General features: G+C 32.2%; 3 protein-coding genes and 1 long non-coding RNA gene across 5 annotated transcripts; 2 read left to right on the top strand and 2 right to left on the bottom strand.

The window, feature by feature from the left end:
- The first annotated feature begins 551 nt into the window (after positions 1–551).
- On the top strand, positions 552–5,067 carry LOC105132604 (uncharacterized). The gene is made up of 11 exons (XM_011036182.1): positions 552–734; positions 854–937; positions 1,328–1,417; positions 1,519–1,588; positions 1,666–1,764; positions 1,846–1,916; positions 2,036–2,143; positions 2,244–2,381; positions 3,107–3,212; positions 3,561–3,769; positions 4,682–5,067. Exons 1-11 carry the CDS (start codon positions 591–593, stop codon positions 4,748–4,750), a joined length of 1,188 nt encoding a protein of 395 aa, XP_011034484.1. The 5' UTR covers positions 552–590; the 3' UTR covers positions 4,751–5,067.
- Positions 4,899–5,101, bottom strand: LOC105132605 (uncharacterized). Its single transcript, XR_843605.1, has 2 exons — positions 5,018–5,101; positions 4,899–4,983 (listed from the first exon to the last, which is right to left on the bottom strand). It is a non-coding gene; the product is annotated as an uncharacterized LOC105132605 (long non-coding RNA).
- Positions 5,102–5,794: 693 nt separating this feature from the next.
- On the top strand, positions 5,795–8,807 carry PTAC5 (plastid transcriptionally active 5). The gene is made up of 6 exons (XM_011036179.1): positions 5,795–6,472; positions 6,705–6,800; positions 7,024–7,161; positions 7,842–8,085; positions 8,457–8,494; positions 8,586–8,807. The coding sequence occupies exons 1-6, from the start codon at positions 5,885–5,887 to the stop codon at positions 8,679–8,681; spliced, it is 1,200 nt and encodes a 399-aa protein (XP_011034481.1). The 5' UTR covers positions 5,795–5,884; the 3' UTR covers positions 8,682–8,807.
- On the bottom strand, positions 8,725–18,628 carry GR1 (glutathione-disulfide reductase). Of its 2 annotated transcripts, none has more exons than XM_011036180.1 (17): positions 18,527–18,628; positions 17,836–17,991; positions 17,294–17,358; positions 16,576–16,645; positions 15,947–16,018; positions 15,254–15,457; positions 13,635–13,708; positions 13,456–13,539; positions 12,903–12,990; positions 12,661–12,742; positions 11,910–11,983; positions 11,050–11,157; positions 10,849–10,913; positions 10,413–10,526; positions 9,751–9,850; positions 9,584–9,637; positions 8,725–9,265 (listed from the first exon to the last, which is right to left on the bottom strand). In XM_011036180.1, exons 2-17 carry the CDS (start codon positions 17,980–17,982, stop codon positions 9,167–9,169), a joined length of 1,500 nt encoding a protein of 499 aa, XP_011034482.1. In that variant the 5' UTR covers positions 17,983–17,991; positions 18,527–18,628; the 3' UTR covers positions 8,725–9,166. The 2 variants fall into 2 exon arrangements, with proteins under 2 accessions (XP_011034482.1, XP_011034483.1); XM_011036181.1 differs by lacking the exon at positions 18,527–18,628 and adding an exon at positions 18,083–18,212.
- Positions 18,629–27,488: the final 8,860 nt, after the last annotated feature.

The following is a 27,488-nucleotide window of genomic DNA, read 5'->3' as shown; positions in this document are numbered from 1 at the left end:
GAAATTTTTTAATATTGCAGGTGTCTTTGTTTAACTTATTAGACCTGGTTACACTCAACTTGTTTTTTCTTATAAAATAAAATGTTATTTAAATGTTATTTAAATTATATTTCAATTAATATACATTTTATGTGATTTATTTATTTATTTATTAAAATTATTTTATGTGTATGTAATATTTAAGCAAATTATTCTTATTTATGTATTATTTGTTTAATGTTTTATATAAATGAAATTTATTTTTAAAAATAAAAAAATTATTTTTAGATAATACTTCTACTGCTGTGTATTATTGAATAATATATTTTTTTATTTAATTAATTTTATGTATATATATTTCTATTATCATTTGATTGAATAAAAAATAATTTTAATGAATAAATTCATTTGATCTATATTTATATTTCAATTTTTCATTTTTATTTTTATTTTTTTATGATTAATCATTTATTTATGTAGATATTTTAATTTATTTAATTTAATTAAATAAAACTTTTAACTTACATATAAAAAAAAGCTTGGTTGTTCATTTTTTATTTTTTGGAAATAAAAATACATGACCCGCAGCGGAGTGCGGGTCAAAGTGATTAATGAAATTTCGAGGCGTCCTCTCTCCTTTCCTGATACCACAGATCTCCCCTTTTCTCTCTCTGGAGTCTGGACAAATGGATTTCCAAATACGCAGCGTTTTGCATCAGTTCGTCATCTTCTCTCTTCTCTTCTCACTAGCTAAGGTACATGCCTCTCTATCTTCGTATATTTCTCAACACACATATCTTCAAACCAATCTATTTTCGATATGATCCGCTAATTTGTAACTGTTTGATTGATTTGATTAACCTGTCCCTTCCAGGCTAAGACTGCTGGCTCGGTTTTTTTCATCGATAGCCAGACTCGTCAATATCTGCGCACTCCATCACCAAAAGATGTCGTCCAGGTTTTTGCAATTTCAATGCTTAAGTTATACGCTTCTTCAATTCAAGCTGACCGACGCAGAATTTTGATGTGTAATTTATTGGATTTTATCGGTTAATAGAAATCCTAGGGAAGTTACTCAGTGTCCGTAGCTGTTACCTGAGATGATTTAAATTGGCATTAGAAATTTCTCAATTGAACTAGAAAAATCGCAACGATGAGTGTTTAAACTGCATTTCAATTTGCGCAATTGTACGAGTCATGATATCTTAAAGTGAGTCGATCCATCACCTTTCACACATCTGTTGTGTTTCGTTGATGGTCTACTTATATGTTGAACAATGATTTTGTTACTGCTTCTATTCATTAAGTACGAGCGCGTGTTGGAATGATTGTATTTCTGCTTTTACAGTCCATGTCACTTCGAGAAGTTGGTGCTGCTGTGTCGGTCTTGCTTGGTTTTGCGCCATCAGATGCTCTTTCAGCTGCTAGTTCATCGAAGGTCATTTGGAATAATATGTAGTGCAGACTTAAATTTTTATAGTTACAATTTTGTCATGTGGAAATGGTTGGTTTTGATAAATTCTGTTTTTGCTTTTGCAGCTGAACGAGGTTCTCATGCCTGATCCATTTAACAGGCCTCGTGCTGTTTTCATGCTGGAAGTCACTGGAGGCGAGGGTCTCTTGGCTTGCTGTTGACTTGTTTTCTTTTGTTGACTTGATATTTAAGTGAATGATTTTAACACGCAGAAATCCCATCTGTGGCTGAACAAGTAAATGCCATGTTCCATGGTGCCTTCAAGAGCAAGATTGTTCTTGGTTCAGATAAGACTGGCATTGAACTTCCAGGTACTTATGCTCCGTATACTTTGAAGAATATGAAGATTTGTTTCATTATTATGACTATTTATTTTACAATGTTCGTTTCAGGTGAAGAGGTTTCAGTGGTTTCTCTAGATGAAGAGCTGGCAGAATTCACTGACAAGGAAATTAGTGATTTTGTAAGCCCTGACTTTTATTTACCCCCAGTTATTTCTTTTTTTTTCTGTGCTATTGATCTCTTTTTAGTCATTGATCATTTAGCTTAAATGTATGACTTTGGCATTATGTGTTTGTTTAGGCATCTTGGTTGGGTGGATCATATGTTGTTGATCCTTTGGAAGCATGGAATGGAGAGTTAGCAATCCCACTGGCTAGCGGTGCCACTACAAGTTTTCATATGTCTAAGGTCTTTTATTATTATTCGCAACCTTTTGTATTTTAGATTGAACCATTCATTTTATAAATTTCAGATTTTTATTAGAAGGTTGGATTTTGATTGTTTGCAGAAAGCAAACAGGGAGTTTATAGCAAGTCTTCTAGCTCTGTTCCACAATAGTAGAAGAGCAGTAGAGATGCATGAAGATTTGTCGCAGAGCACTCAACCACCTGCAGAGTTATTGAAGGGCTGTTTTGATGGTCTCAAGGTGACAATATCCGTTTCTATTTCTTACTGAATATTTTTCGTGTATCATCTACTTCAGCATAGAATTTATGTAGTAGGGAAGGAGAAAAATAAAAACTCCTGGTGTACTGGTCCTTGTCTCATTAAAGTGAGACTCACCTTGATAACTAACCATGGATCCCACACTTATGTGAGTGGGTGAGTGACCGGGAGTATCTAATAATCTCTTGTAGGAAAGAGCATATAAAGTCTCTGAATACAAACAAACAGCTTCTAATTTTGGTTCTTAGTGTTTTCTTTTTTTCATTTTTTATTTGGACAACGACTGTGTTTATTGCAATGAAATTTAGGAAACAATATCACAACGATCATCTTATTTAACTGGTGTGTGAATTTATGGAAAAAAGGAAGCAATTCTAGAGCGTTTCCGATAGAATCCTATATAGTGATTTGGGTGATGTATAATGATCTTGATTGCATCCTTTCGAGTGTTTGTGAGTTGCCGCGTTTCACTGATTCATTTCTTCATTTAATGAAATCATATTGCTTATCATGATAGAAAAGTTATAAAATTGATTGATTCTGTTATGGTTTATCATTTATTCGGTATTCATACATTTTTTTTTGCACCACATCTTCCAAGTTCAGAATGCAAATTTTTTCTGTTATTTTCTGCCCCAATCTTTCAAGAGAATAATCCCAACTAGAAAGCAGTTAGCTCATGACTTATTTTATTTCACATCACAGGCTTTGGGAGAGCAATATGGACCTGAGGGTGCTGCACAGAAAGGGCTGGAGCTATTACTTACTACATTGTCCAAGATGTTTGATTCATTGCAAACAGCTTACAAAGGTTGGTTTTTTGGGTTTTTGGGAAATCACCAACACAATCTTAAGCTCTAATGTTGTAGTTTCCATGTAAATGATGGGTGGAAAAAGTAGTGACCTAGTTTTTTTATTAGTGCTTCCAATCATTTACCCAATTGTAGATGTCTTATTTTGGTTATATCAATGTCAGGGTCTTTAAATCGACAAAAAAGTAGAATTTAAACTAACTTTGCAGGTCTCTCATAGATGTTGCTGCCCCTATATTTATGAGGAAATTTTGCGTTTTTTTTTCCATTAGTAATTCTTGTTTCTTAGCATATTGCTGTGCCTGAAAATTATGGTTGTATTACAAAAACCAATGATAATTGGGCAGGTCAAATTGCTGGAGTAATCTTTTTTAACACCGCACCTGCATCAGAATCAGAAACAGTGCTGGATGTCATGCTGACTTCCCAGCCATCTGCACGTTGGTTGGAAGAAACAAAAACACCTGGCAATGGAACCATTGCAGAAGTGGTCTTGGTTAGAATGACCCTTGCTTGGATAACTGGAATTGTTCTTATCATTGCTACTCTTTTGGGGGTAAGATTATCTAACAACAAAAACCTTTCTCCTTATTTTCTCCCCTCTAATTAATTTAGGAACACTGCAAATGGAGCTAATTAACATCTCTAAGGCGCTCCTGTTCCCTATTCCTTCCCCTTTTTTTTCGTTATCTATATTTTACCTTCCCTCTTTTTTTTTTTTTTTTTGTAAGCAGAAAAAAATCTTGATTGCTTACTGGTAAAATAATGAGATGCATTGCATTTGACTTGTAGGTTTAGAGAAGGAAAAGGAAGGGGGTGGGTTGAATAACTATCCTATCCTTGAACCTTTTTCTAGAATAATCTAGACAAATGATCCATATTTTTTGTGACATTGCCGAGTTTAGGACTAGGATTCTGCAGTGTGCCTGATTCACAGCTCTTATAAGTTTTGTTGATAGAACAGTTATTCATCGTGTGAGATTACACCTGGACAAGCTATCAAAGAAAAGAACTATCCATGCCAATTTAAAACCGGCAGATTTTTTTTCTTTTCAATTTCATTACTCAAATGTCTTTGCCAAATGTTTTCTTCACCAGTGAGCTTTATTAATCCCTTCACTTAACAAGGAATATCTTTAAACATGATAGCTTACATGAATCTCTTAAATCAATATATTTCATAGGCATACCCTTAAAAAGAAGGGTTTCAGACAAACTTAATGGAAGGTTAACTTTATATACTCTCTTTTTGGATGAGATGTCAGAAGAATACACATCTTAATTTGTAAATTCTGCAGTAAACTTGTAGTTTTTTTTTTATTTTTAAATTATCAGTGTTAGCATCTCAGAACAATTTGGTTGAGATCTCAGACCAAACTGGGGACTCTGTTAACTTTTTTCTAGAAGTTCAATTCATTTTTGCTGCAATATAAAAATAATTTCTTTGTTAATCTTTTCATTGCCACAGATCTACTATCTCCTCAATATGCCAATCGCCAGGGACACCCTTCTCTACTCCAACGTTAAGCTTGACTAAGCCGAAAGGAGTCCGGTAGATCTTTTTACTGCCTAAGGGTACCATCGAGCCCACATCCAATGGGTTATTTGTATATCTCTTGTCGTAAACCTATTCCTTGGTTGTTCTGTTGTCTTGAAAAGGTTGCTCTAGTGAATCAGATGCTTGCTTTCTAGGCGCCCATTAGCTACATTGATCAAGGGACAAGGCTTTCAAGAAAACCTGTTGGTTGATGCAAACTCCATTCGTATACAGTAGGACACGGTAACCTTTTTGGGGGGACGAAATGTGGAACAACAATCATTAAGCAATCTTATTTATTTATTTGTTTTTCGTTGAAGTTGTTTCTCATAGTGTGCATGCATGTATTTGGTGAATAAGAGGATGCTAGCATGAAAAAAATTGCGTTCAGGCATTTCTGAATTTTTTTTAAAAAAATTGTTTTAATTTTTTAAAAATATTATTTAAATATATTAAAAAAAACAATTGCTGTTATATTTGTAAGTACTTCTCTAACCGTGATAACTATTAAATTTACTGTTTAATCTTAATTCTATAAAAGAATTGATCGTTGTAACTAGTTAAGACCCATAGATCTTCAAATTAAGTTCATAAAATGTTGCTTTTTGTTGTTTTACACTTTAACTTCTTCTCCTAGTTTATTTTACGTTTAATTGTTTTTCAAACTAAGCTTTAGATCTTTTTACAAATATTTAAGAAAACAATTGCTATTATATTTCTAAGTACTATTTTATTCATGGCGACTTTGAAGCCAAGATGAAATAAAACTCAACTCGGACAGACTGGTGGAAAGACTGATGGGCTACTGACTGAGCTTAGCAATTATATGATTGTTTTAGCAATACTGTAAATATTACGTTACTCGGTCTGAAGAATTTTTAATGGGCTTGGGGCCTGATAGGAAACAATGTTCCTAATTCCCAGACAGAAAATATCGAAGCCGAGAAAGTGTAAGCTGTAAATAAAAAAAGATAGTGTTTTTATCTTCCCGCCAGCCAGCTGTCGTTGTTCTGATTAAATCGTGTGGTTCAAACTTTGAAGAAGCAGAAAAAAAAATCTTCTTTGCAGTCCGGCTTCTTCTCTCTCTCCTTCTCTTTTCATTTTATTTTATATCCCAAAAATCTAATAATAACGATGATGAGAATGTCTTCCTCTAGTTTTCCCCTCTCTCTAAATCCTAAACCTTTTCACCCCCACAAGCAATCTCACAGCACACTCTCTCCACTCCAATTCTCCAAGCACACAACAGTACTACCAATCTCAGGCTCTACTCTTTCAAAACCTCATTACATCTGCTTCTCTTCTAATCCAGACCGAGAGGAATCCTTTTGGCTCCGAGAGGAACAGCGGTGGCTACGTGAAGAGGAACGGTGGCTCCGTGAAGAGAAGCGGTGGAGCCGCGACAGAGAATCGCTCCTCACTCAAATACAATCCTTAAAGCTTCAAATCGAAGCACTAGAGAATCGAATCTCAGTCCTTCAAGGAGGAGAGGATACGGTAGCTAAAGTAGGGCTGTTACTGCAGGTTTTGAAGGACAAGAATAATAACAGTTTGATTGCAGAGAGTGGGTCCAGTGCGAGACCTCTTGTGTTGGAGGAGAATGTGGTGGAAGAACAGAAGGAAGTGATTGATAGGGTTTTGGAGGAGAAGAAGGAGAAGAAGGAGAAGGAGAGGAAAACCCTAAGGAAAGGAAGCGAAGGAAAACAAGTAAAAGAGATGCAGGTCTGACTCTACTCTCTATTTTACTAACTAAATTTCATTTCTTCTTCTTTTATTATTATTATTATTAGGCTTGGAGAACAATGTGCACTACTTGAATTGTTTATCAAATGCATGATATGAGTGCTGCTTTTTACATATATATTTTTTTCTTTTAATATTTGTTGTAGTGGTGATATTCGAAGCTTGTGTATTGTATTTTGATATATTTCGTACCTTTTTCTGATTGTTACAGGACGCTTTGCAAAAATTGGGATTTTACTCAGGGGAAGAAGACATGGAATATTCTAGCTTCTCAAGTGGTACTGAACGTGCTGTGAAGACCTGGCAAGTAAGTTTTTAGATTTCCACCTTGTGGTACCTCAAAATGGACAGAAATAAATGTCACGCGGGTTGATTATATCATTCCCTCGTACATGGAAAATGTACATGAATGCATATGCACATGCTGTTTTCTCTAAAATCCTGGTGGTCTCTTAGCTTGTGGCTAATAGTTTAAGTGGATAGTTCGATTGATCAGTTTTTGATAGATAACATATGATCTTGGTTGACAGGCATCTTTAGGTGCCTCTGAAGATGGAATAATGACAACAGAGCTCCTCAAAAGGTTATATATGGAGCAACATATTGATGCTCCGATTTCAAGTATTAGCGAAACTCAAAAGGGAAGCGCTCAAACTGTTCCAGCAGAGGTACATGCAGATTATGATATTTTTAGCAATAAAATAATCGGGACTGATATTGTATAAAAGTTGTGCTTAGTTTCTGTTTCAAATGCATAATCCCCTTGATTTACATTTGAACGGGTGACTTTAAGGACAGGAAATGCTCTAGTCTTGTTTTTGAACAACACAAACACTGGCTCTCTTTCTAGTTTTTTAATCAGAAATCTGAAAGAAATGTCTTGCTTTTAAAAAATCATAAGCGTTCCATGTTGGAGTTACACTGTTGAAGTAGCCAGGTCAAACTAAAGCCCTTGTTTCTAGTACTATGCTTGTAACCATACTGAATAAAAGGTGGACATGCCATGTATGAGCTCTTATTGTGATATTCTTACAATACTGAATGCTTATGCTTGCTTGTTAGTCCTATATAGCGTAAAATTTTGTACTTGTAATCTATCGTTGTTTAATGGGTTGTTAGTATATAACTCGAGTGTATGTGTGCTGATGGATGCATATCCCAGTAAATTTGTCCTTTTTCACAGATGCTTTCGGCAATGATAGCATGCTTGGAATTTTGATGAGCAGAATATTTATTGTTTTAGATATCATTCCAAGTGATCCCTGGTTAGCAAGAACACTGAGAATACATGCGTTGAGATTGTGAAATTTCAAAATATGCTGCTGACTTCAAATCCACTGTACATTAGGAAGGTTCTGATGGAGCTGCTGTTACGTCGGTAACAGAAATCTCAGAAATACATCAGAAAGTTGTGAAAGAAGAAGCAACAGAAGTTGAGGTATCGCATCATAGAGTATTTCTTCTGGGGGAGAATCGTTGGGAAGAACCTTCTAGACTTAATGGCAGAAAGAAACAAGTTAGTGGGGGCAAAACGAAGGATTCCACAAAACAGTGCCTTACATGTCGTGGGGAGGGTCGTTTGTTGTGCACAGGTAAATTGGTTGCCACTACCTGGATTGGACATCCATATTTATGAATAGAGTATCATTTTATCTGATTGTATTAACCAGGCATGACGAACTGAAATCATATTTCTCCTGTTTATTGCTTTTGTCCGTAGCTGAGAGTACCTAATATATTAAAATACATTCAAGGGGCAGAAAAATAGTTTAACCGGCTGGCAATTCATTTATAGTAGCATTCCTCACTGCCTGATTTGGTTAGATATCCCACTGCCTGCAAATACAGCAGCCTGGGCTCTGGAAATGGTTTAAGATTTTCTGGCAATGTAATGGCAGCTGGTGCAACCATCAATCAATTTAACCTTTTAGCTTACTCGCTTATTAGTGATTTTCTGTTGCAGAATGTGATGGTACTGGCGAGCCAAACGTGGAGCCCCAGGTACGAAAACCTCTCACATACACACGTCCTTCATATTTTTTTATTACTATTTTCCATGTCAACATCCTCACAATCAAAATCTATGCTGCAGTTTTTGGAATGGGTTAATGAAGGAGCAAATTGTCCTTACTGTGAAGGCCTAGGGTATACAATATGTGATGTGTGTGAAGGAAAAACAACAATTTAGGTATAGCGGATACTTTTTTGATATATCTGTATACAAGCAGGTCTTAATCTTACATGCAGCAAGAGCCTTGTATTATAGATCCAGGATACAGCATCCATAATCGACATCATCAAATTCTTTATGCAAGCTGCTGTTACAGCCTACCTTCATGAACATTAAACAATGCACATTAACATTCACAAAACCATAAAAAAGGCGGATGCCATATTTAATAAGAGAAAAAAAAGTCAAAGGTAACATCTAAGTACTTCGGTTAAAAAAACATAATAATAATCATTTCCATGGAAGCATCTGAACTGCCAGGCATACAATACTTATCATGACGTGAACTTTTATTGGGTTGAAAAGTCATAGCCAAAGTCATAGCCTCACCCTAATTGCCTCTATTTCTTGCACTTGCTAGCATGAAATAGTTTCCGATGAACACGCGAAAGCTGAATTCAAGCAATTTATCATTTTTGGATTTTCTTTTTCTGCTGATGATTTTACGGATTTGTTGTCTTTGGTTTGCCACCAGCAGTAACGCGTCTAGTCACTGAACGCATGGTCACAAATTCCTCAGCAGCAGAAGGGTGTATTCCCACCTGTGGAAAACAAACGAAAAAACCTCCTCAGTAATACACAAATCGAAAATGAGGGAACGGCCAGTGATGGTTTGCCACGTCACCAGCTGAACACATGCCACCGTAAAGAACTTTATACATGAACATAAAAATCTAAAAGTATAAAGATGGCTATCCCTTCTACGTTCATTAAATGAGGTAATTACGGGGGAGAGGTGGCAAAATAAGAACATGCATGGTCATTATAAGAGAGCCTGACAAGGGGATGTTAGGAATGGAAAGAATCACTAACATCCTCATGTCTAGCCCCTCTCTCAAGGAAAGCTACTTGGTACTTACAGTACTGTCAAATTGTTGCTTTGTCGCTCCACACTTCAGCGCAACAGCAATACCCTGAGAAGATGATAACCAAGAAACAATGATCAGAACATGCATGAATAACAAAAAGTACAGGGGGCAGAAAACTTAAGGATGGGTATGCCTAACGAATCAGAAAATACGCACACCTGCATGATTTCAGGTGCATCTGGCCCAAACATGGAAGCTCCAAGAACCTTATCCGTCTCAGCATCAACAACAAGCTTCATTACCGTCTTCTCTTGTCGTCTGGAAACAAAGATAAGAACATGCGTATCAAACTGAAAAGCTCACAGATGTTTTAAGCACCAAAAGCCTTGGGATGCATAAGACACAGATCCCGCCTCACCAAATTTGAGTAAAACGAGGCAGGTGCTCAAATATTACCCCACCGATCAGAGAGAGAACATCCCAATCCATATATTCCCAAGGCTTTGATGATTTTATCATGTCCTTCATCATTGTTCATAAACATAACTCAATCCTAAAAAATTCCTATCCAGACCAGAGAAATTCAGTTTAAAAGCAACAGTAAATTTTGGTTTCATGACAAAAGAATGACTATTATCAAAAAGTAAGGATGTTCAAAGTCTATCTGATTTACGGCATTAAAGTTATAGGCGCAGAAAATGTCCAAGACCTCTTGAGAGATAATCTCTACCCGGCCAATTTAAGTTTACAAATATTGTGTTTTGACCTCTTATTTATTTGTCATTTTGTGAGTGATGTTCTCAAGAATTCCATAATGCTATGTTTGTTTGTAATAATACAGACCTATTTAGCAAATAAGATTTCAAATTTCAGCACATACCCAGAGATTGTATTCTTCATAGGGTTGAAAGTCGAAGTGAAAACCAATACATCACCATTTGCTTGCTCTAACGCCTGCTCCTCACTGAGGCCCACCACAGAGAGAGGAGGTATGCTGCAGATTACCAAATATCACAAGTTACCAATGAAGAACGATGAACACAAGCACTAGATTTTCTATTAAGCTTAAACTTCTACATTTAAGGTGGAAGACTTAGTTGCATTGAAGCAGCAGCACGATGTTACTGTATGTTAATGAGCTAAACTTCTACAATTCAAGGCGAGGGTTAATGAGTTTTGATTTTAAAATCTTTCAGTAACCACTATATTTCTTATCAATGATGGTATTTTCATTTAACTGAAAAAGCTACTAGCATAATACAAAAATGATATTTTGGAAGAAAATGAACAGTCAAAGCAAATCCAACAGCAGATACCTAAATACAGCACATGGTATGTGATTGTAGTCTGGTTTGGTAGGTTGCCCTGCAAAAACAGTTTTCTGCATGCAATACATCAGAAACAGATCCACTGAAAATCAAATGAATTGCAAGATTGCCAAAAAGGGAGGGGGGAGGAGCAAACAAAAATTGATATGAATATGAAGAAACGAAAAGCAGATCACAAGACACACATACTGCAAAGCATGTTCCCTCCATTAAGGCCACAGGAGTCAGATTCATTCGGTTTGTGACATCACCAACAGCCCATATGGTAGGTATGTTGGTGCGAGAGTATTCATCAACCTGATCCAAGAAAGTAGCAGGGACCCAGTCATTTTACATGACTTGTAGAAATGTGAACAAGATTTTCAGTGTAACTGAAAATATAGTTTCTTTTACATGGTGGATAAAAAACAAGAAAATAGCATAAAAAAAGAATAATAACAACAAAAACACAATAATAAAGAAAATGGTCGAGAAACAAAGCAAATATGGTCTCAACGGCTAGGTCTTTCAATACAGTCATAACAGAAGATATTCTCTACATAGTGAGAAACCTAATGAAGGTCATGTGTTTTTAACCTTGCTGGTAATCAATGCCCCTTTGATCAATCAGATGCAACATGGCATATACATGCACTTCCATAACTCGCCTCTTAGTTCACTTTCATGTTTTATACAACCCCACCCCATAACACAATGGCAGGGATCTCCAGAGACATCTTCTGATCAGGTTTAGCCTTTTTACTCAAGATTTACGTTCTTCATACACAAACACATCAATAGACAGAACTCGCCAAAAATTATTCTATATCAGCCATACATGATGGAGTGTAAGGAAAAATTACTATAGAATAATAATTACACATATATCAGGAATACAATAAAATTATCCCATATCCCACAACCAGCAGCATGTGTGATAAATACCTATCTACAAGGAAGTGAATGTAGAAAACAAAACGACTATAATAACACTGAAATTGGCATCTGCAGTTTGTGCACTAATAACATAATGCTCAATGATTAAAACAATGACAACTGAAGTTACTGACCTTCACAGCTCCCGCATTATCAAGCTCAACGCCTACAGCTTCCAAATTTAATCTCTTCGTATTGGGAGCTCTACCTATAAAAATTGAGAGAAGAATATCAATAACTTCATCATCATGAATAGTGAACAAATTTTTTTGACAAAACAAACATTGGTGATTATGTCAACCAATAATAACAAACACAAGAAAAGGCATGATATTTTTTTTTTATTGAGGCTCCTAAAACCAATGCCTGTTACCTTAAATACCTGTACTTCAATGATTTTCAATTTGGAATGTTCATTCTAACATGGATACTTATTATCTTCTATACTACTATCATTTTAATCACTTCATGAGATACATAAATTATAAATTCAAATTCTCATTCCTGTTCTACAGTAAACCTATTGCATTCTGCTTTAGCAATCCAAAATCTTGTAAGCCTTCATAAAATGCATCTTCAGTCCCCAAACATTCACATCACCATTTCAACAACATATCAATCCATGGTACTGGCAACACTGCTCTAGAAATGTGGACAAGTTAACCCCGAAAAATAGTAAAATACCAAATACTTCTAGAAAGGATTTAAGTTCAGACAGAACGAACCTACCAAGTAAAAAACAAGTGTAAATTTCTTTTTTACCCAACGATTACATTCTGGTTCTGCACAGACTGGAAATGGCAGTGCATGCTTTCTATTTACGATTCAAGCTTAATAATGGAACTTCTTCACAATGTGTGTGATTTAAACAAGGATTGTTATTACCAGTGGCAAAAAGTACAACATCTGCCAGCAGCTCCTCTTTGTGATCGGTGTAAATTTTTATTCCCTCCTCTGTTTTAGTCAACTGTATTTACAATAAGGTTCACCATAAATAACATAGAAAGGTCAAAACATAAACTGGAAAAAAAAAAAGCAACAAATTACAAAATCCAGGAAAAAAAATAGCTTGAAACAAAAGCAACGCATGAAATAATGACACCAAATTCTAATAAAAGAGAGAGTACCTCTGTCAAATTTGTTCTTGGATGCAAATTAATTCCCCTGCCTTCTAGATTTCTTGCAACCACGGCCCTCATTTCATCATCAAAACCCCTGCACTAGATAGCTATCAGATATACTGGCAGGAGAAACACAACTGTGGTCTAGATTTCAAAATGCTAGGACCAAAAATGCCACACGACTCCTTAGTGACAATGTGTGCAGATGGCAAATTAAAATTACCACTTTAATAGCATAATACAAAACTACAGTAACATACTTGAATGTCAATCGCCACTTAAACTATGAAACATCAAATTTTGCTAGATTATAAGTTCCAATCCTAACCAATATATAAGGGAAAAACGTGAAGAATGCTGTGGACAAGTTAAAACTCAAACTATTCCGGCCAGGAGTTTTTCAGAGCAGGAAGTAATCATCAAGAAAACATTAAAAGAGTAACCCCATTTGATAACATATTCTTTACACAGTTTACTTGCAAACATACATTGTGTGTGCTAATATATGACACCATCTTGGTCATTCAGAAAAAACAAACACTAAGGCCTTAATCATAACCTTAGTGGAAGTTCCTTTCTGAAAAATAGATCCACAGTAGCACCCATGCCACGCCATATTGAAGCAAACTCAACAGCAATATACCTGAGCAAGAAAAAAAATATTTATCCAAAATCATGCACATGCTAGAACATGTGCAAATAAAACACATAGATAGCAAAGCCTTCTGGAGAGTTTACCCCCCACCAAACACCACTGCACGCTTAGGCAAATCTTCCAAACTCAATGCCTCGTCAGAAGTTATGGCCAGCTCCTAAATAATCAAAAAGTAACAACAAATAAGGTAAGCACGCAAGAAAAAGAAAACAAAAGAAAAACAGCTCCAACAAGAAGCTATCTACACCACAGACATAACTTGAACCCAGTGAAAAATTTCAAGTAATCAAGCAAATTAAATTCAACTAGGTAATTCCAGCAGTAATTGCAATAAAGAATCGACCATGCGATTGAAAGATGAGCACCATGCACCTGAATGGATAAACTACGGGCAGCCTTGAAAGTGTAGTGTTTAGAAAACAATTGAACTGAAAAAGCTAACAAAGGCTTAAACAGCACCACAAGGGGAACACATGGGTCGTTAAACAGAAGTTTACATTGAAACAGAAAACCAAAAACTGAGACGTAAAAAGTAAAATTCCACAGCCGAACACATGACAATCTCTTGGACTGCCATATGTTGGAAAACATATATTATTTTACACATATACTTGATATCAAAATAATGAAGCATAATTAAATGTAAGTTTGCTTTACAAAAGATTATGGCAAAGCAAAAGATTTTCATTGACTAAAAAAATAAAAAGCAATCAATGCTATCCACATGGTGGCTTGAGAGACTGACGAGTTAAGCAGGGAGAAATTTTTGTTCAACTAAAAATATGAAACAAGGTTGTAAGATTCATGACCAACTATTATTCAGGCACATGTTACAATCGATAAGGTGCACTATCACATGCTGATATAATAAATAGCAATTAGTGCACATGCTCATATAATAAATAGCAATAATGCTTTCTTTACTAGTTGAAACAAAAGATGACATTCAGGAAAGAATTTCAATAAGAAGAATGCTGCCCATTACATGCATACACATCATATTTATTAATTTTCTATTAGCAAATCCATGTCATATTGAAGTTGCATCTCAGTGCAACTACAAGTCTACAATAAATCTTATCAAAGAAAATAACGAACACAAATCTGTAATTTTCAGGCATGCATCTACATGTGGGAACAATACAGAGAAATTTGTAAATATAAACAAGTGTGTTTCTCAATGGTGTTCACTAGTCCAATTTCCCCCAACCAACATACTTCTTTTACACTGCCTATAAACATCAGCCTAAGTTTATCTGTATGTTCTACATAGCAATCCTTCAATTTAATCATCCAGAGAAACCTATTAGTCACTACCTTTTATTAGTTTGACAAATCAAGATAAAAAGAAATGGCACACATCAAATACATAGGTTATTCTCTGTCAAGTACAATTTTATTTTTTTACCAGATCCACCTGGTATGCTATTTTAGCAAAAACTACTAGTTATGATCCTTAGAGCTTTAGTAATCAAAAGGAAATTTGAATTCTTAAAACATTTTACCCAAGAAGACAGGACAAGAGATAACTTAAAACATTTTACCTACATTAAATTCATAATCAGAAAACAACAGCTCTTCAATAGCACATAACAGACAGCAAGGATATTGACTGTTAAATGACTTAAGGTTTTGGATGCAAAATGACACAGAATACCCATCAGAGATTCTTGATCATTCGAGAAGAAACCACAAAACTAACCTGCCCAGGAATAGCTGGACGTTGAGCCCTACTGCCAGTTGCAATCAGTATGTGCTTTGCTGAGTACCTCAATTTAGTCCCATCAAGTTGAGTCACCTCAACTTCATTAGGACCAACAATCTTTCCCTCTCCTTCATACAGTTTAACCCCAGCATTAGACAGTAACCTCTTGTAAATTCCATTTAACCTGATTATTTCATCCGTCTGCAATTTTTGACCAGCAGATAGATGAAACAATACACTCACAGTCATGAACTGTTTCTATTCTAGGTTATGCCAAGACAAAGCCAAAAAAAGTACCAAGAATTTCTGAAAGAAAAATAATCTAAAACAATTGACAAATGGAATCTAAATGCTCGAAGAAATAGATTTCTACTTCAAAGTTAACAATGTTTGAATTGAAGGATAAGAAGTAAAATGCGGATCGGTCAATCACTTGATCTTTTTCCCTTTTTCAGGCGTACAAGGATGAGGTTGAAGGAAAAAAAATCCAGCTTGACCTCTTTTCACACCCTCCAAAAAAAAAAGGTAGACCAAGAAATGGAATAAAGGATGAACTTTCTTTCAGAAAAATTCAATTTTTCCTTTGAGTTGCTTGCAAAAAGATATTGTGAATAGCACCAGAAAGGGTGTCTCATGTATGATCATGGCAAACATCATAAAGATGAAGAGAAAACTCAAAGGGCCACCCACCTTTTTATGCAACAGTTTTTTCCAGTTAAAGTCCACTTTCTCATTCACTTCCCAACCATAATTCCTGGCATCCTACAAAACCAAAACCCTCCATTCATGAAACCAAATACCATTTAATACAGCTCACCTCACCCAAAAAGACAATAAAGGAAAATTACATCCAAGAAAATTTCCCCACAACCACGCAGATCTGCACATTTATTAAAGTCTGCATTTGGCAGAAAAACTCACTGGATATGACATGGCAGCGTCAGACAAATCAAACATCTACACTACTCAAATTTCTATACTAAGCATTATGCTTTGCTTTACACATGCATCCTTGCTTTACAGAACAAAAAAAATACAAGTATCATTGACCATTCAAACAATTTCAAATGTGAGACATTAAATTTCAGTTTAAGTAGAACTTAATGTTTCTGAAATTGATCAATTTCAGAAATGTTTAACAATAGAAGCACACAGTCCAACGTCCACATGCTCTCAGATAATCACATTCCACACAGAAGGTTCTAAATTTGTCATGAACGTTCTCCACTCCCATCTTTGCAACTTGAAAAAACTACAAGATGGCCACTAACACATTAAGTAAATTGATCATTTCATTCTGGTATGTATCCTGTTCTCACCTCAATTTCACCTCCAAAATTGGCTCCATAAACTAAAATCTTCTTTGGAACACAACCACGAATAACACACCTACAAAACCAAATGAAGACAGACCATTGATTTTAAGTTAGGTTTCAACATTTCAGTCAATTCACATTCAATGGTAGTCATCCCTAACATAAAATAAAAACAAACTCAAAAGTCACAATTCTTGAAGTTCTCAATAATAACAAGACACTTCCTTTACTATCATAGTGGAATATCAAGAGCATGTCTCACCATTCAAAACTCATCAAATGTACATCAATTGGCCATGAAAGTAAGAACTCAGCAATTCTAGTTAGAGATCATGTCAGCAAAAGCTAGTGTGTCATTGCTTAATATTGTTAACCAGTAACTACGATGCCAACCAAATCTCTTATTTAGTCAAACAAATGACCCTATAGGTAACATTCCATTAAAGGTCATTTAATGTTAAAAGCAATTTTCCTTTGTTAAATTATTCTGGAGTTAACTCAAATAACTGTTAAAAGAACTCAACTAAACCATAAATAATAAACATCTCAGCATTATGCCAGTGCCAGATAAATCTCCCCCCAAAAAAGGAGATAAAACAGAAGCACGCAGCACCAGATGTTGCTTAGATCCCACTTGAATTAAAAAATAGTAAATCTTAAACAGGACAACAACAGGGATAGTTTGCTAAGAAGGCAAAATTAAGAGCTCAAATGGACTTACGTTCCACCAACCCCTCCAATTACTTCTGAGCTGATAGGATGGAATGGAAGTTCACAAATTCCAACCTTGAAACACAATGTTGGATATCATTAGTAAGCAGTTAACATCATGCTTTCGCAGAAAAGGGAATTGTTAACATCACTGAAAGCTAAAGTTTCTCACTTAACAAGAAAAGAGAACTTGCTAAATCAGTTTGACACAAAGTTTCCCGAGTGAATCCAAACAAGTCAAGATTATGTTAATTCCATCAATCAAGCAACAGAATTAATTATTTGTTCTCACAAGATCAAAAACAACTCCTTTACAACAAAAAAAATCATAAACCCGATGAACAAAAACCCACCAAGCTAGTTTCTTCTATTCTCTGATAAAGTGACCATAAAGCGATTAACATTATAGTATATCCATATCGTTGAACTTCATTATACTATATTCCCAAAAAAAAAATAACACGAATTTTCCCAAACCCCATCAAAAACCCATGAAAGGTTTTCTTCGATTTTTTTTTTAATATCCTCAATATCAGGAACACGATAGTATACCTTAGCTCCATAATTAGCAGAAAACCTAGCAGCACGAACACCACCACTCCCAGCTCCAATAACAAACAAATCAAAATCAAAGTGGGCCTCTTCTTCTACTTGGTTAGTTTGGTTCACCTCCCCATCAATAAGCATCTTTCTTGCCATGATTGTTAACTGAATCCACACAAAAAATAATTAAATAAATAAATAAGAACCAGATCAGCACTATTTTTTAAAAATTATAAGAAATTACAAAGTCACTTACTTTAAATGGCAATAACAAAGGTTATTACAAAGGCACTTATTTAAGTCCTAAACTAAACTACACTGGTCCCTGAAATTAAGAGCTATGCCACTTAAAACCAGCCAAAACTACAATTTAATTAGAGAGAGAGAGAAATCAAACCTAAAGTGAAATAAAGAAATTTAAATAAATAAATATAATTCACGAAAGATAATCAAATTAATAATGCAATGAGTTGAAAAAAGAGATAGAAAAATGCGCGTCTAACATAAACATCAACGCCAGACCCCAGAAAAGAAAAAAAAAAAAAAAAAAAACCCCCCCGTCTGCAGTAGGCTCTGTTAAGCGAGACTAAAAAAAATTTAACCAACATATCATCCAAAATTTCGGTTTTTTTTCTACATTTCCTTCATTTTTCTCGAGAAACAAACGGAAAAAACAATAGGAAAGTCAAATAGAGAATACCTCTTTGGAGATTGACTTGCGAAGGAGAAAAGAAGTAGAGGAAGGCGAGTGAGAATTTGTTTATTTTATGTTTTCAAGGATCGTCCTCCCACAGTTCCCTATATATTGGTAATCTGGTGGCGGCGATTAAATACATGTATTTATGTATTTGAAATTAAAGGTATAAAATAATTTTAAAAAATATATATTAATATTAATAATTTTAAATTTAAATAATATTTTATATAAAATAGTTTTTATTATTTCATTAAATTATTTATAATTTTATTATATAAAAATATTTTTAATAAGAACTGTAATTTTTTTAGTTTTTTAAATATATAATAATATCAGGTAAAATATAATTAATAATAAAATTAAAATTACGATTAAATTCTATAAATATTATGTTATTAAATGATTTTTATCTAATTTATATAATATAATTGAATAATATTAAATATTAACATTTTAAATAAAATATAATTAAAAAATAAAAGTTTATTATTATTTTTTATTTTAATAGATCGGATCTGTTTTAATAAGTTTTAAATTGGAATCAATCTAGCGTAAACGGTGTAAATTATGCACTGTTCATGCTCATAAATTAACATGTAGTGTGCAAGTGGCAAAGAGACGGGACGCAACGAGAGAAGTATGAAATTTTTGCTTCAACAAAACAATATTTTCAATACAGATAATAATAAGATACACATAAAAAACATGATTGATTTCATAATCAAACATTATATTATTATTGTTATATAATAAATGTAACTGCAGACGCTTAACCAATACATAAAAATATAAAAAGAGGGAAGCAAGTCAATAAATATAGTAAATTATTACTAATTTTTAATTAGTTTCGCTTATCTAATTTCTGCTACTTTTTTGTTGTTTGGTATGTTATTTTAGAGTACGGTAAAAATTAATTTTAAAATTTTTTATTTTAAAATATTATTTTTTATTTTTTATAATATCAAAATAATTTAAAAATAAAAAAAATTAAAATTCAACATAAAAAACAGTTTAAAACTTGATATTAAACAACCCTAAACACTAATGAAAAAAACTCTAAATTTATTAAAATTATATTTTTATTCGGTATACAGTTTTTTTTTTAATTTTTAATTTTAGTATGTTAAAATCATAAAAATAAATATCTTTTAAATAAATATATTTAAAAATAAAAACTAATACAGTCCCGAACAGTTTCTTATGTTCAGTTATATAACACCACTATAACCATGCCACTATCATCTTCACCACCATCGGCACACATCATGGCTGCCTGTTGTATTATATAACCCTCACCCCAACTACCAATACCACCATTAATTAACAAAAACAAACTAATGCATGTAGCAAAAACATTGTATACCTAGACACATACAGCTGTGGACTCACACAGTGCCTTTGATTTTTCTTTTTCTTTTTTCTTATTTGCACCTCAAATCACATCAGAACAATGAGAGAAACAAGGGTGGAAGCACCAGACAGATAGGAGAAAGGAGAGGGAAGGAGGCGCGCCGGAGGGGAAGATGTAAGAGAGGGGGGTTGGATCGCGTTTCAGTGACGATAAGAGTGGTGATGCTGGCGGTGATTCTTAAAAAAAGTAGAAGATAGAACAGAGGATGGGAAAGCTGGACAGACAAAAGAAAACAAAGAGAGGGGACGCGTTGGAGAAGAAGGCGTTGCAGGGAAAGTGGGCTGGGTCTCGCGTCAGTGGCGACTGAGATGGTTGTGCTGGGGGTGATTCTTCTACGATGGAGCGGCGAGGTATATAATTTGAAATATTGGTCCTTTGACGGTCCCTCTTGGGATGTTATGCAAGGGTTTTTTTGGTTTAATTTATTTTTTTATGAGTTCTGATTATAGGGATTTATACACGTCTTTAATCCTTTCAGGGTTTATGGGTTCTGATTATTGGATTCAAACTGTGATTTCACTTTCAACTCCCACTTCTTTGATGTTTTTCTAAAGTTCCATCTTGGAATACCAGGCAATGACCTTTTTGTTAATTTATCTTTTATGGGTTCTGATTATTGGGCTATTTATGCATCTTTAATCCTTTCTAGGTTTTGATTGCGTTTTGAATTCGGATTTGAATTGCTTTTGGGTTGACTCGGCATTGCTTCCTTATGTTAACCTGCTGTTTCTTTGTTATTAGCTTAAAAGAAGGCAGACCAAGGACGATTTGGTGAATATAATGCACCTATTTACTGAGACCACTGTGTGTTAAGGCTATATCAGGTTTGTCATTTAATTTGATACTCTTGTATTCTGATCATAATTAACATCAGAGATCAGGGCTATCTAGCAATTAGTAGCGACATAGGTTTCATGTACGGTGTTGTTCTAAGATGTATTAGAAAGTTGTTAATTACATGTGATATCGAAAAAGCAACACTTTTTTATATATTTTGCTCGGGGAAGTGGAAACACTATTTTATTCTTCTAATTAGGAAGATCAGTCAATTGATTAACAGCAAGACATTGAATCGTAAGATTAGGGTTGTCTTTGTTTTTCTTTTTATTTGAAGCTTTCGGGGACAATTATTTATTTATTTAATTAATTGATGGGTTATTTTTTTGTCATGGATTGGGTCTTCTCTCTCGACTTTTGTTTGGCATGAAGAATGGCTTGGGCGGCGTTACGCCTTGGGGGTTGGCAATGGACATTAAGGCTTGGCAACGAAAGCATGGTATTTTTATTTTTATTAATATTATTTAGAATAGTTTATATATATATCGATTAATTTTATAAATTTTAAAATTAATAATTATATAAGCATGATTTTTAAAAAGCATACTAAAACTTAATAAATTAAGTCATAATTCTTTAAATTGAAAGCATGGTTTTTTTTTAGATTAACATAGATATTCAGGCCAGCTTGCGTGCACCACGACTAATCCCACGGGCCCTGAAGTTAACGACCATGTAAACCTCCAATGACCATTATATGAGCAACCAAGGACTCGAACCTGAAATCACAAATTTATTATTAGACAAGATGGATTCACAAAAAAAAAAAACATGGTTTTTTTTATAGTGGTGGTTGTGGTTATTTTGAAGTCTTTTTGGATGGCTGTGGTTGTTGCTATCTTTTCAAGAATTTTGATTGATCAACTCTATTTTCTAAATCATTATAATAGGTAATTATTTTTTATTTAGTTTAGTTTTTATAAAAAAATAACTAAACCAGTTTTAAAAAAAATCAAAATCAAATTAAAATCGGTTAAAACTGACTAGTTTTGGTTTTGTTTGATTTTTCAAAACAAAAACCAGTTTTAACCTACCATTCTGGTTTGACTTGTTTTTTTTAGTTTGATTTTGGGTTATTTTGGTTTGGGTTTGGTTTGGTTTCAAGCTTGTAAAATCAAAACTAAACGAATCAGTTTTTTAAAATTTCTAATTAATTTTTTTATAATTTGGTTTTTTCTATTATTTTTTTCCCAGGTTTTTAGTTTTTTTTAGCTTATCTCCATTCATTGCAAATGCTCTTGCCATGCTTAATATATTGAACAAAGCTAGAATTCATACATATATATTATTGAAGATTTGGAACTTTGTTTTATTTCACTTCTTTAATAGTTGTCTTTATATTATGCAATCCATGACCGTGCGTAATATTGTTTTGAGTGCCGAGAGATGGAATCCTCCACAAAAAGACGCAGGTCTTATAATTTTGTGCTGCATGCTTTTCGCACTACCTTCCTGAAGGTAAGCGATTTATAGAGAGATCAATATAATTTTCTTTAGACTTGCCTTCGCATTCTATGCTGCTCTTAGTGTTGTTTTATAAATTTGATTACCTTATGTTCTTAGAGCACTTGTTAAAAGTTATTTAATAAGCTTAATCAATCTGTATTTTCCTTTTTAGTTCTAGAAGTTATTGTAAACATTAGAAAACATTACAGTACAAAATAACATTTACTTAATATCTATAATCTATATCATTCATTTTCATTTAAATATTTGGTTTTTATTCTTTTTTATCATAATTCAACAGCAAAATGAATTATAATAAATGTATCTGGATAATGCTTAATAGATGCTTCGGGAGCACTCAATAGCCTTTACCTTGTTGAGTTTATAAATGTTTTTTTTTTTTTTGAGAAATGTTAATGAAATGAGTTTTAATTCCCACGAAATTGCATTTCTTGGGACTTGATTTCCTTTCATAAACTCACCATCTTGAACCTCTTGCAAGCAAGGCCATCACAGGAGTATTTAAACATTTTTTTTTCCTATGAAACAGGTCTCAAGTCTAAACTAAGCCAGCAATCTACTCACAAGAGGCAATGTAATTCCTGCAATATCTGCAAAAGGAGAATATGAAATTAATGAACTCCAAAACATGTCTGAATCACATCTTAGAAGGGTAGATTTGAGAAAACACCTAGGTATTAACCTAGATTGATTAAGCCACTCATTTTTTTATCTTTCATCAACTCAAACTGGTCCAGTTTGAAAGAAAAAAAAACAATCGCTTTAGATTAATGTTTGATTTTGTAAAAAAAAAAAAAATGATTTTATTGCATAAAAAAACTAAGATTTAGGTGATTAAGTTTGACAATTAGTAAAAATACAGAGAGGATTTAGGTGATCAAATTTGACAATTAATAAATTGGGAGGAGAAAACATGTCAACCACTTCATAAAAAATAAAAATAAAATTAAGCACCTGAGCACTCAGGCAAGATAGGGTAGATGTGCTAGCCTAACTTGTAAATTCCAACAGTACTTAGTTTTTTTTATATTTATTAATTAATAATTATATTATATATATATTTTTTAAATAATTTTTAAATCTACATTTAGATAAAAAAAAAATTCTCCTTTTTATCTATCCTCTTTTAAATAACTGTTATTTTTTAATTATTTTATATGCATTTAATTTTTTAGAGTTTTTTTAGTTCATTTATGATTTTTTTATGTTTTATTTAAATGAGATGTATTTTAAAAAGCTAAAATTATTTAAATTACTTGTCTAGATAGTGTTTAGTATTTTGATAATTGTTACGTTTCAACATACTTTTTACTTAAAAATATAATAAAATTATTATTTAAAAAAATTAATATCAAAATAATTTAAAAACATTAAAAAAATTATTCAAAAACTATCACGGAAACAAATAGTAACTTAGGCTGCCACTGCTCTTACGTGGTATTATTGGCACGTGGTATCATTGGCATGCTGGGCATTATAGCATAAATAAAATTGATATTAGAATATATTGGATTGGACTCGACATGATAAGTACAAATATTTTTGTTCTGGGAGCATTCGAAAGGATAAGAATACATCAAGCTTTCGTGAGTGATCATTTTGGTCTTTGAATTGCTTGACAATTTATTTTCAGCCCATTTGTTTATTTTCAGGACATTTTAGCTCTTTTTGAATTTTTCTGGTCCTCTAACTTTTTTAGTGTATGTAATTTAGTCCCGAGTAAAAGAGTTTTTTTTTCAATGAAGACCCTATATGTAAACTTTTATTTAAATAATTTACAAATAAATTTTTCAAACTTCATTAAATCAATTAAATAAATAAATAGGTGATAAATAAATAATGAACAATATATAAAATTGAGAAATGATGATTTATGACCATGGTTCGGACAAATTTGTTCCGCCACCCATGGTACGATAAAAAATTTGTCATTGGAATAGGTTTGGATACGAGAAATATACGACGAGAATTGATCCTTGGTGAGAAAGGGCACTCGGCCTCCTTCATCTCTAAGAAAAAAGTCGACTGTAAATCCTTGCCGTATTTATATAATGTTTTGATACATGGTTATATTTAATTAAAATTAAAATTTATTTTTTATATTTTTAAATTATTTTAATGTAACAATGTTGATTTTTTAAAATAAAAAATATATTATTTTAATATATTTCTAAATAAAAAATATTTTAAATACAACCAATACTTTATTTTCAAACACACGTTAATACACACATGTAAACACTAAATAACTTGTGATATTGTATTCAATGTGTGCATCAAACATACATCACTTGTTACGTGCAGTAAAATAATGTATTATATTACATATTAAACTCATCTTAAAAGTTAATATCATATACTATTAAAAGCTTGATTGATATTATAGTAGTAATTGTTTTCTAAAACACTTTTTGTCTGTAAATATATTGAAATAATATTTTTTTAAAAAAAACATTTTTATATTAATATATCAAAATAATCTAAAAAAATAAAACAATCATTTAAAAAAAATACTTTTGCACCGGAAAACAAACTATTCCTAAGACCATGTTTGTTTTTCTTGAAGTAATTTCTGGAAAATCACTTTTCAAATTTTCATGTGTTTATTTGTCATTGGAAAAGTTGATCAACGGAAAACACTTTCTGGTCAACGAAAAATTTGGCTTGATTTTCAGGAAAGTGTTTTTCTCTTTATCTGCATTTATTTTCCGGAAAATGGTTTTCAAGAAATGATTTTCCAAACTTTCTTGTGTTTGTTTGCTGTTTGGAAAAGTTGGTCAACTGAAAATACTCTATAGTCAAAGAAAAATTCAGCTTGGTTTTCAGGAAAGTGTTTTCCTGAAAAATTTGAACGAAAAACATTTTTTGGAAGTTGTGAAAAATTTAGAAATGTTATTTTTTGCTGATGATATTAAATTTGATTCTCAAACTTTTAATTGCTACATATATTTTGTTTTAAATATTTATTTTTTATTTTTATTTTTTAAAATTTAATTTTTACATTAACTTTGATCCTCATTTTTATAATTGTTATTTGCTTTTCTCCTATTATTTTTTTATTAAAATTTGTTATCTATCAAATTTGGTCGTTATTTTTTTAATTATTACTTATTTTATTTAAAACACTTCATGAAATGCTAATTATTATTATTTTAATTTCTTTATCTTTTTTTTATAGATTTGATCTTTATTATTTTGATTATTATTTATTTTATTTGAAATAATTTATGAAATTATATTTTTTTTAATTTTATTCTTATTCAACTTTTTAATTTATAAGATTTGTTCCTTATTGTTTTAATAAATTTAAGAAATAATCAAACATAAAAAAATAATTTATTTTTTTCAGTTTATTTTTCATAACATTATCAAACATAAAAAAAAATAATTTGTTTTTTAAAAAATTATTTTTCTTGAAATTCATTAAAAAAAACAAAATTATTTTTCTTGAAATTCATTAAAAAATTTTTTTTTTTATAAACAAAATTAAGCTAAATTGAATTAATTCATGCATTTGGAAGTTTGAGATCTCACGTAAATTTCAAAGTTATTTCTTAGCTGCTTCTCACCTGCCGTGTTAAATAAGCAACATTTGTTCTCCTTGCCTTGTGAAATAGAGCTTCAGGAATGGACTTGACTTTTCTTCATGGGATGGAACGTGTCAGCTGGAATTCACACATACACGGTTGTACAAAAGTCCACCATTCCTGAATTGGCCCACGCTACCGCGTGCGTATCTTTTTAAATTATAATGTAAAAACACTTGCATCTAGAAATTAAATTTAGAGAAGAGAATATATTTGCTCCTAAACTATCATGTTTGTCTCAATCAAGTCCCCCACTATTGATTTTCCCATTAAACCCTAGCTAATGATCCATTAAATACATACACGATAGGCTCATAAAGTCACTCCTCTAGCCACTTCTTAGCACAAATCTGTACATGTTTCTTAGTCCTAAAAGCTCATTTATGGGACTTCAATTAGACTCTAAAATGCATCCCTTTGCCACAAAAAATTCGAGGAAAAAGAGCAAAATGACGAGCTAAAATCTGGTTGGAAGAGTGGCCTTACATGTCTATTTAACGGATCACTAATTACACATCACAGGGGTTGATTGATAAAAATTTAAAGAGAAGGAGAATTCAATTGGACAATCAACATGTGAAGGACCCGAGAGATTCTGACACTGAAGTATACATTAACGAATACTCGGAAAGTACTGTAGCTTTAACTTCATCCACGCTTTTTATTTTTGTTGTACTAATATTTTTTTTTTATATATTCTTTCCTTCGTGATTTACTTTTAAAAAATATATATATATTTAAAATTATTTTTACTGATTTTTAAATATTAAATTAATTAAAAATTTAATTTTGTAATTTTAAAAAAATTATGAATTATTATAATGATTTTTATATGATTTTTTTTATAATTTTTTTTTTCTAAAATGTCCTTTTTTTTATATTGAGTTGATTGATAATTTAGTTTTATAGTTTTTTATATAAAAATATTGTACATTGTTACAATATTTTCCTTACATAATTTTTATTTTACTACAATATTTTTTCACATGTTTTATTTTTAAAATTCCTTCTGTTAATTTTTTTAAAATATTAAATTAATTGATAATTTTTTTTTTAATATTAAACTAGTTTAGTCTTTAACTTTAGGTTTCCTCGCATGTTTTTCTCTCAAAAATGTCTCTTTTTTATGTTTTTGTCATAATTATTTTTGTGGATTTTTTTTTAATATTAAATTGATTAAGAATTTAACTTTATATTTTTTCTTTGAAATATTATTGATTGCTACAGTGTTTTTTCATATAGTTTTTTTCTTTGTATTTTTTTATAATTATCTTTGTCGATTTTAATTTTTTTCATATTAAGCTAGTTGATAATTTAGTTTTGTAGTTTTTTTATTAAAAAATACATTATGAATTGCTACAGTATTTCTTCACGTAATTTTTTTTGCTGCAGTGTTTCTCTATATATTTTTTTATAGATTTTTTTTAAATTATCTTGTTGAATTTACTTTTTTCATACTAAACTAGTTAAAAATTTAATTTTATATATTTTTTTAAACACCATTAATTACTAAAGTGTTTCTCTATATGGTTTTTTTGTTATAATTTTTTAAAAATTATTTTTATCAATTTTATTGTTTTTAATATGAAGATGGTTGAAAATTATAACTATAAAATTTCCTATGAAATATTATAGATTGCTACAATATTTTTCTGTATAGGTT

Source organism: Populus euphratica, unplaced genomic scaffold (genome assembly GCF_000495115.2).
Source record: "Populus euphratica unplaced genomic scaffold, PopEup_1.0 scaffold87.1, whole genome shotgun sequence".
Taxonomy (NCBI): domain Eukaryota; kingdom Viridiplantae; phylum Streptophyta; class Magnoliopsida; order Malpighiales; family Salicaceae; genus Populus; species Populus euphratica.
The sequence above is the reverse complement of the archived record's forward strand: the minus strand, read 5'-3'. Positions and strand labels throughout refer to the sequence as shown.

Coding starts and splice junctions, on each gene's coding strand:
- PTAC5 (XM_011036179.1), top strand. CDS start 5,885: ATGATGAGAATGTCTTCCTCTAGTTTTCCCCTCTCTCTAAATCCTAAA. Junction 6,473..6,704: donor AACAAGTAAAAGAGATGCAG/GTCTGACTCTAC, acceptor TGATTGTTACAG/GACGCTTTGCAAAAATTGGG. Junction 7,162..7,841: donor CTCAAACTGTTCCAGCAGAG/GTACATGCAGAT, acceptor ACTGTACATTAG/GAAGGTTCTGATGGAGCTGC.
- LOC105132604 (XM_011036182.1), top strand. CDS start 591: ATGAAATTTCGAGGCGTCCTCTCTCCTTTCCTGATACCACAGATCTCC. Junction 1,589..1,665: donor CATGCTGGAAGTCACTGGAG/GCGAGGGTCTCT, acceptor TTTAACACGCAG/AAATCCCATCTGTGGCTGAA. Junction 2,144..2,243: donor CAAGTTTTCATATGTCTAAG/GTCTTTTATTAT, acceptor GATTGTTTGCAG/AAAGCAAACAGGGAGTTTAT.
- GR1 (XM_011036180.1), bottom strand. CDS start 17,982: ATGGCAAGAAAGATGCTTATTGATGGGGAGGTGAACCAAACTAACCAA. Junction 16,646..17,293: donor ATTGGAGGGGTTGGTGGAAC/GTAAGTCCATTT, acceptor TTGGTTTTGTAG/GTGTGTTATTCGTGGTTGTG. Junction 11,158..11,909: donor ATAATGCGGGAGCTGTGAAG/GTCAGTAACTTC, acceptor TTCTTGGATCAG/GTTGATGAATACTCTCGCAC.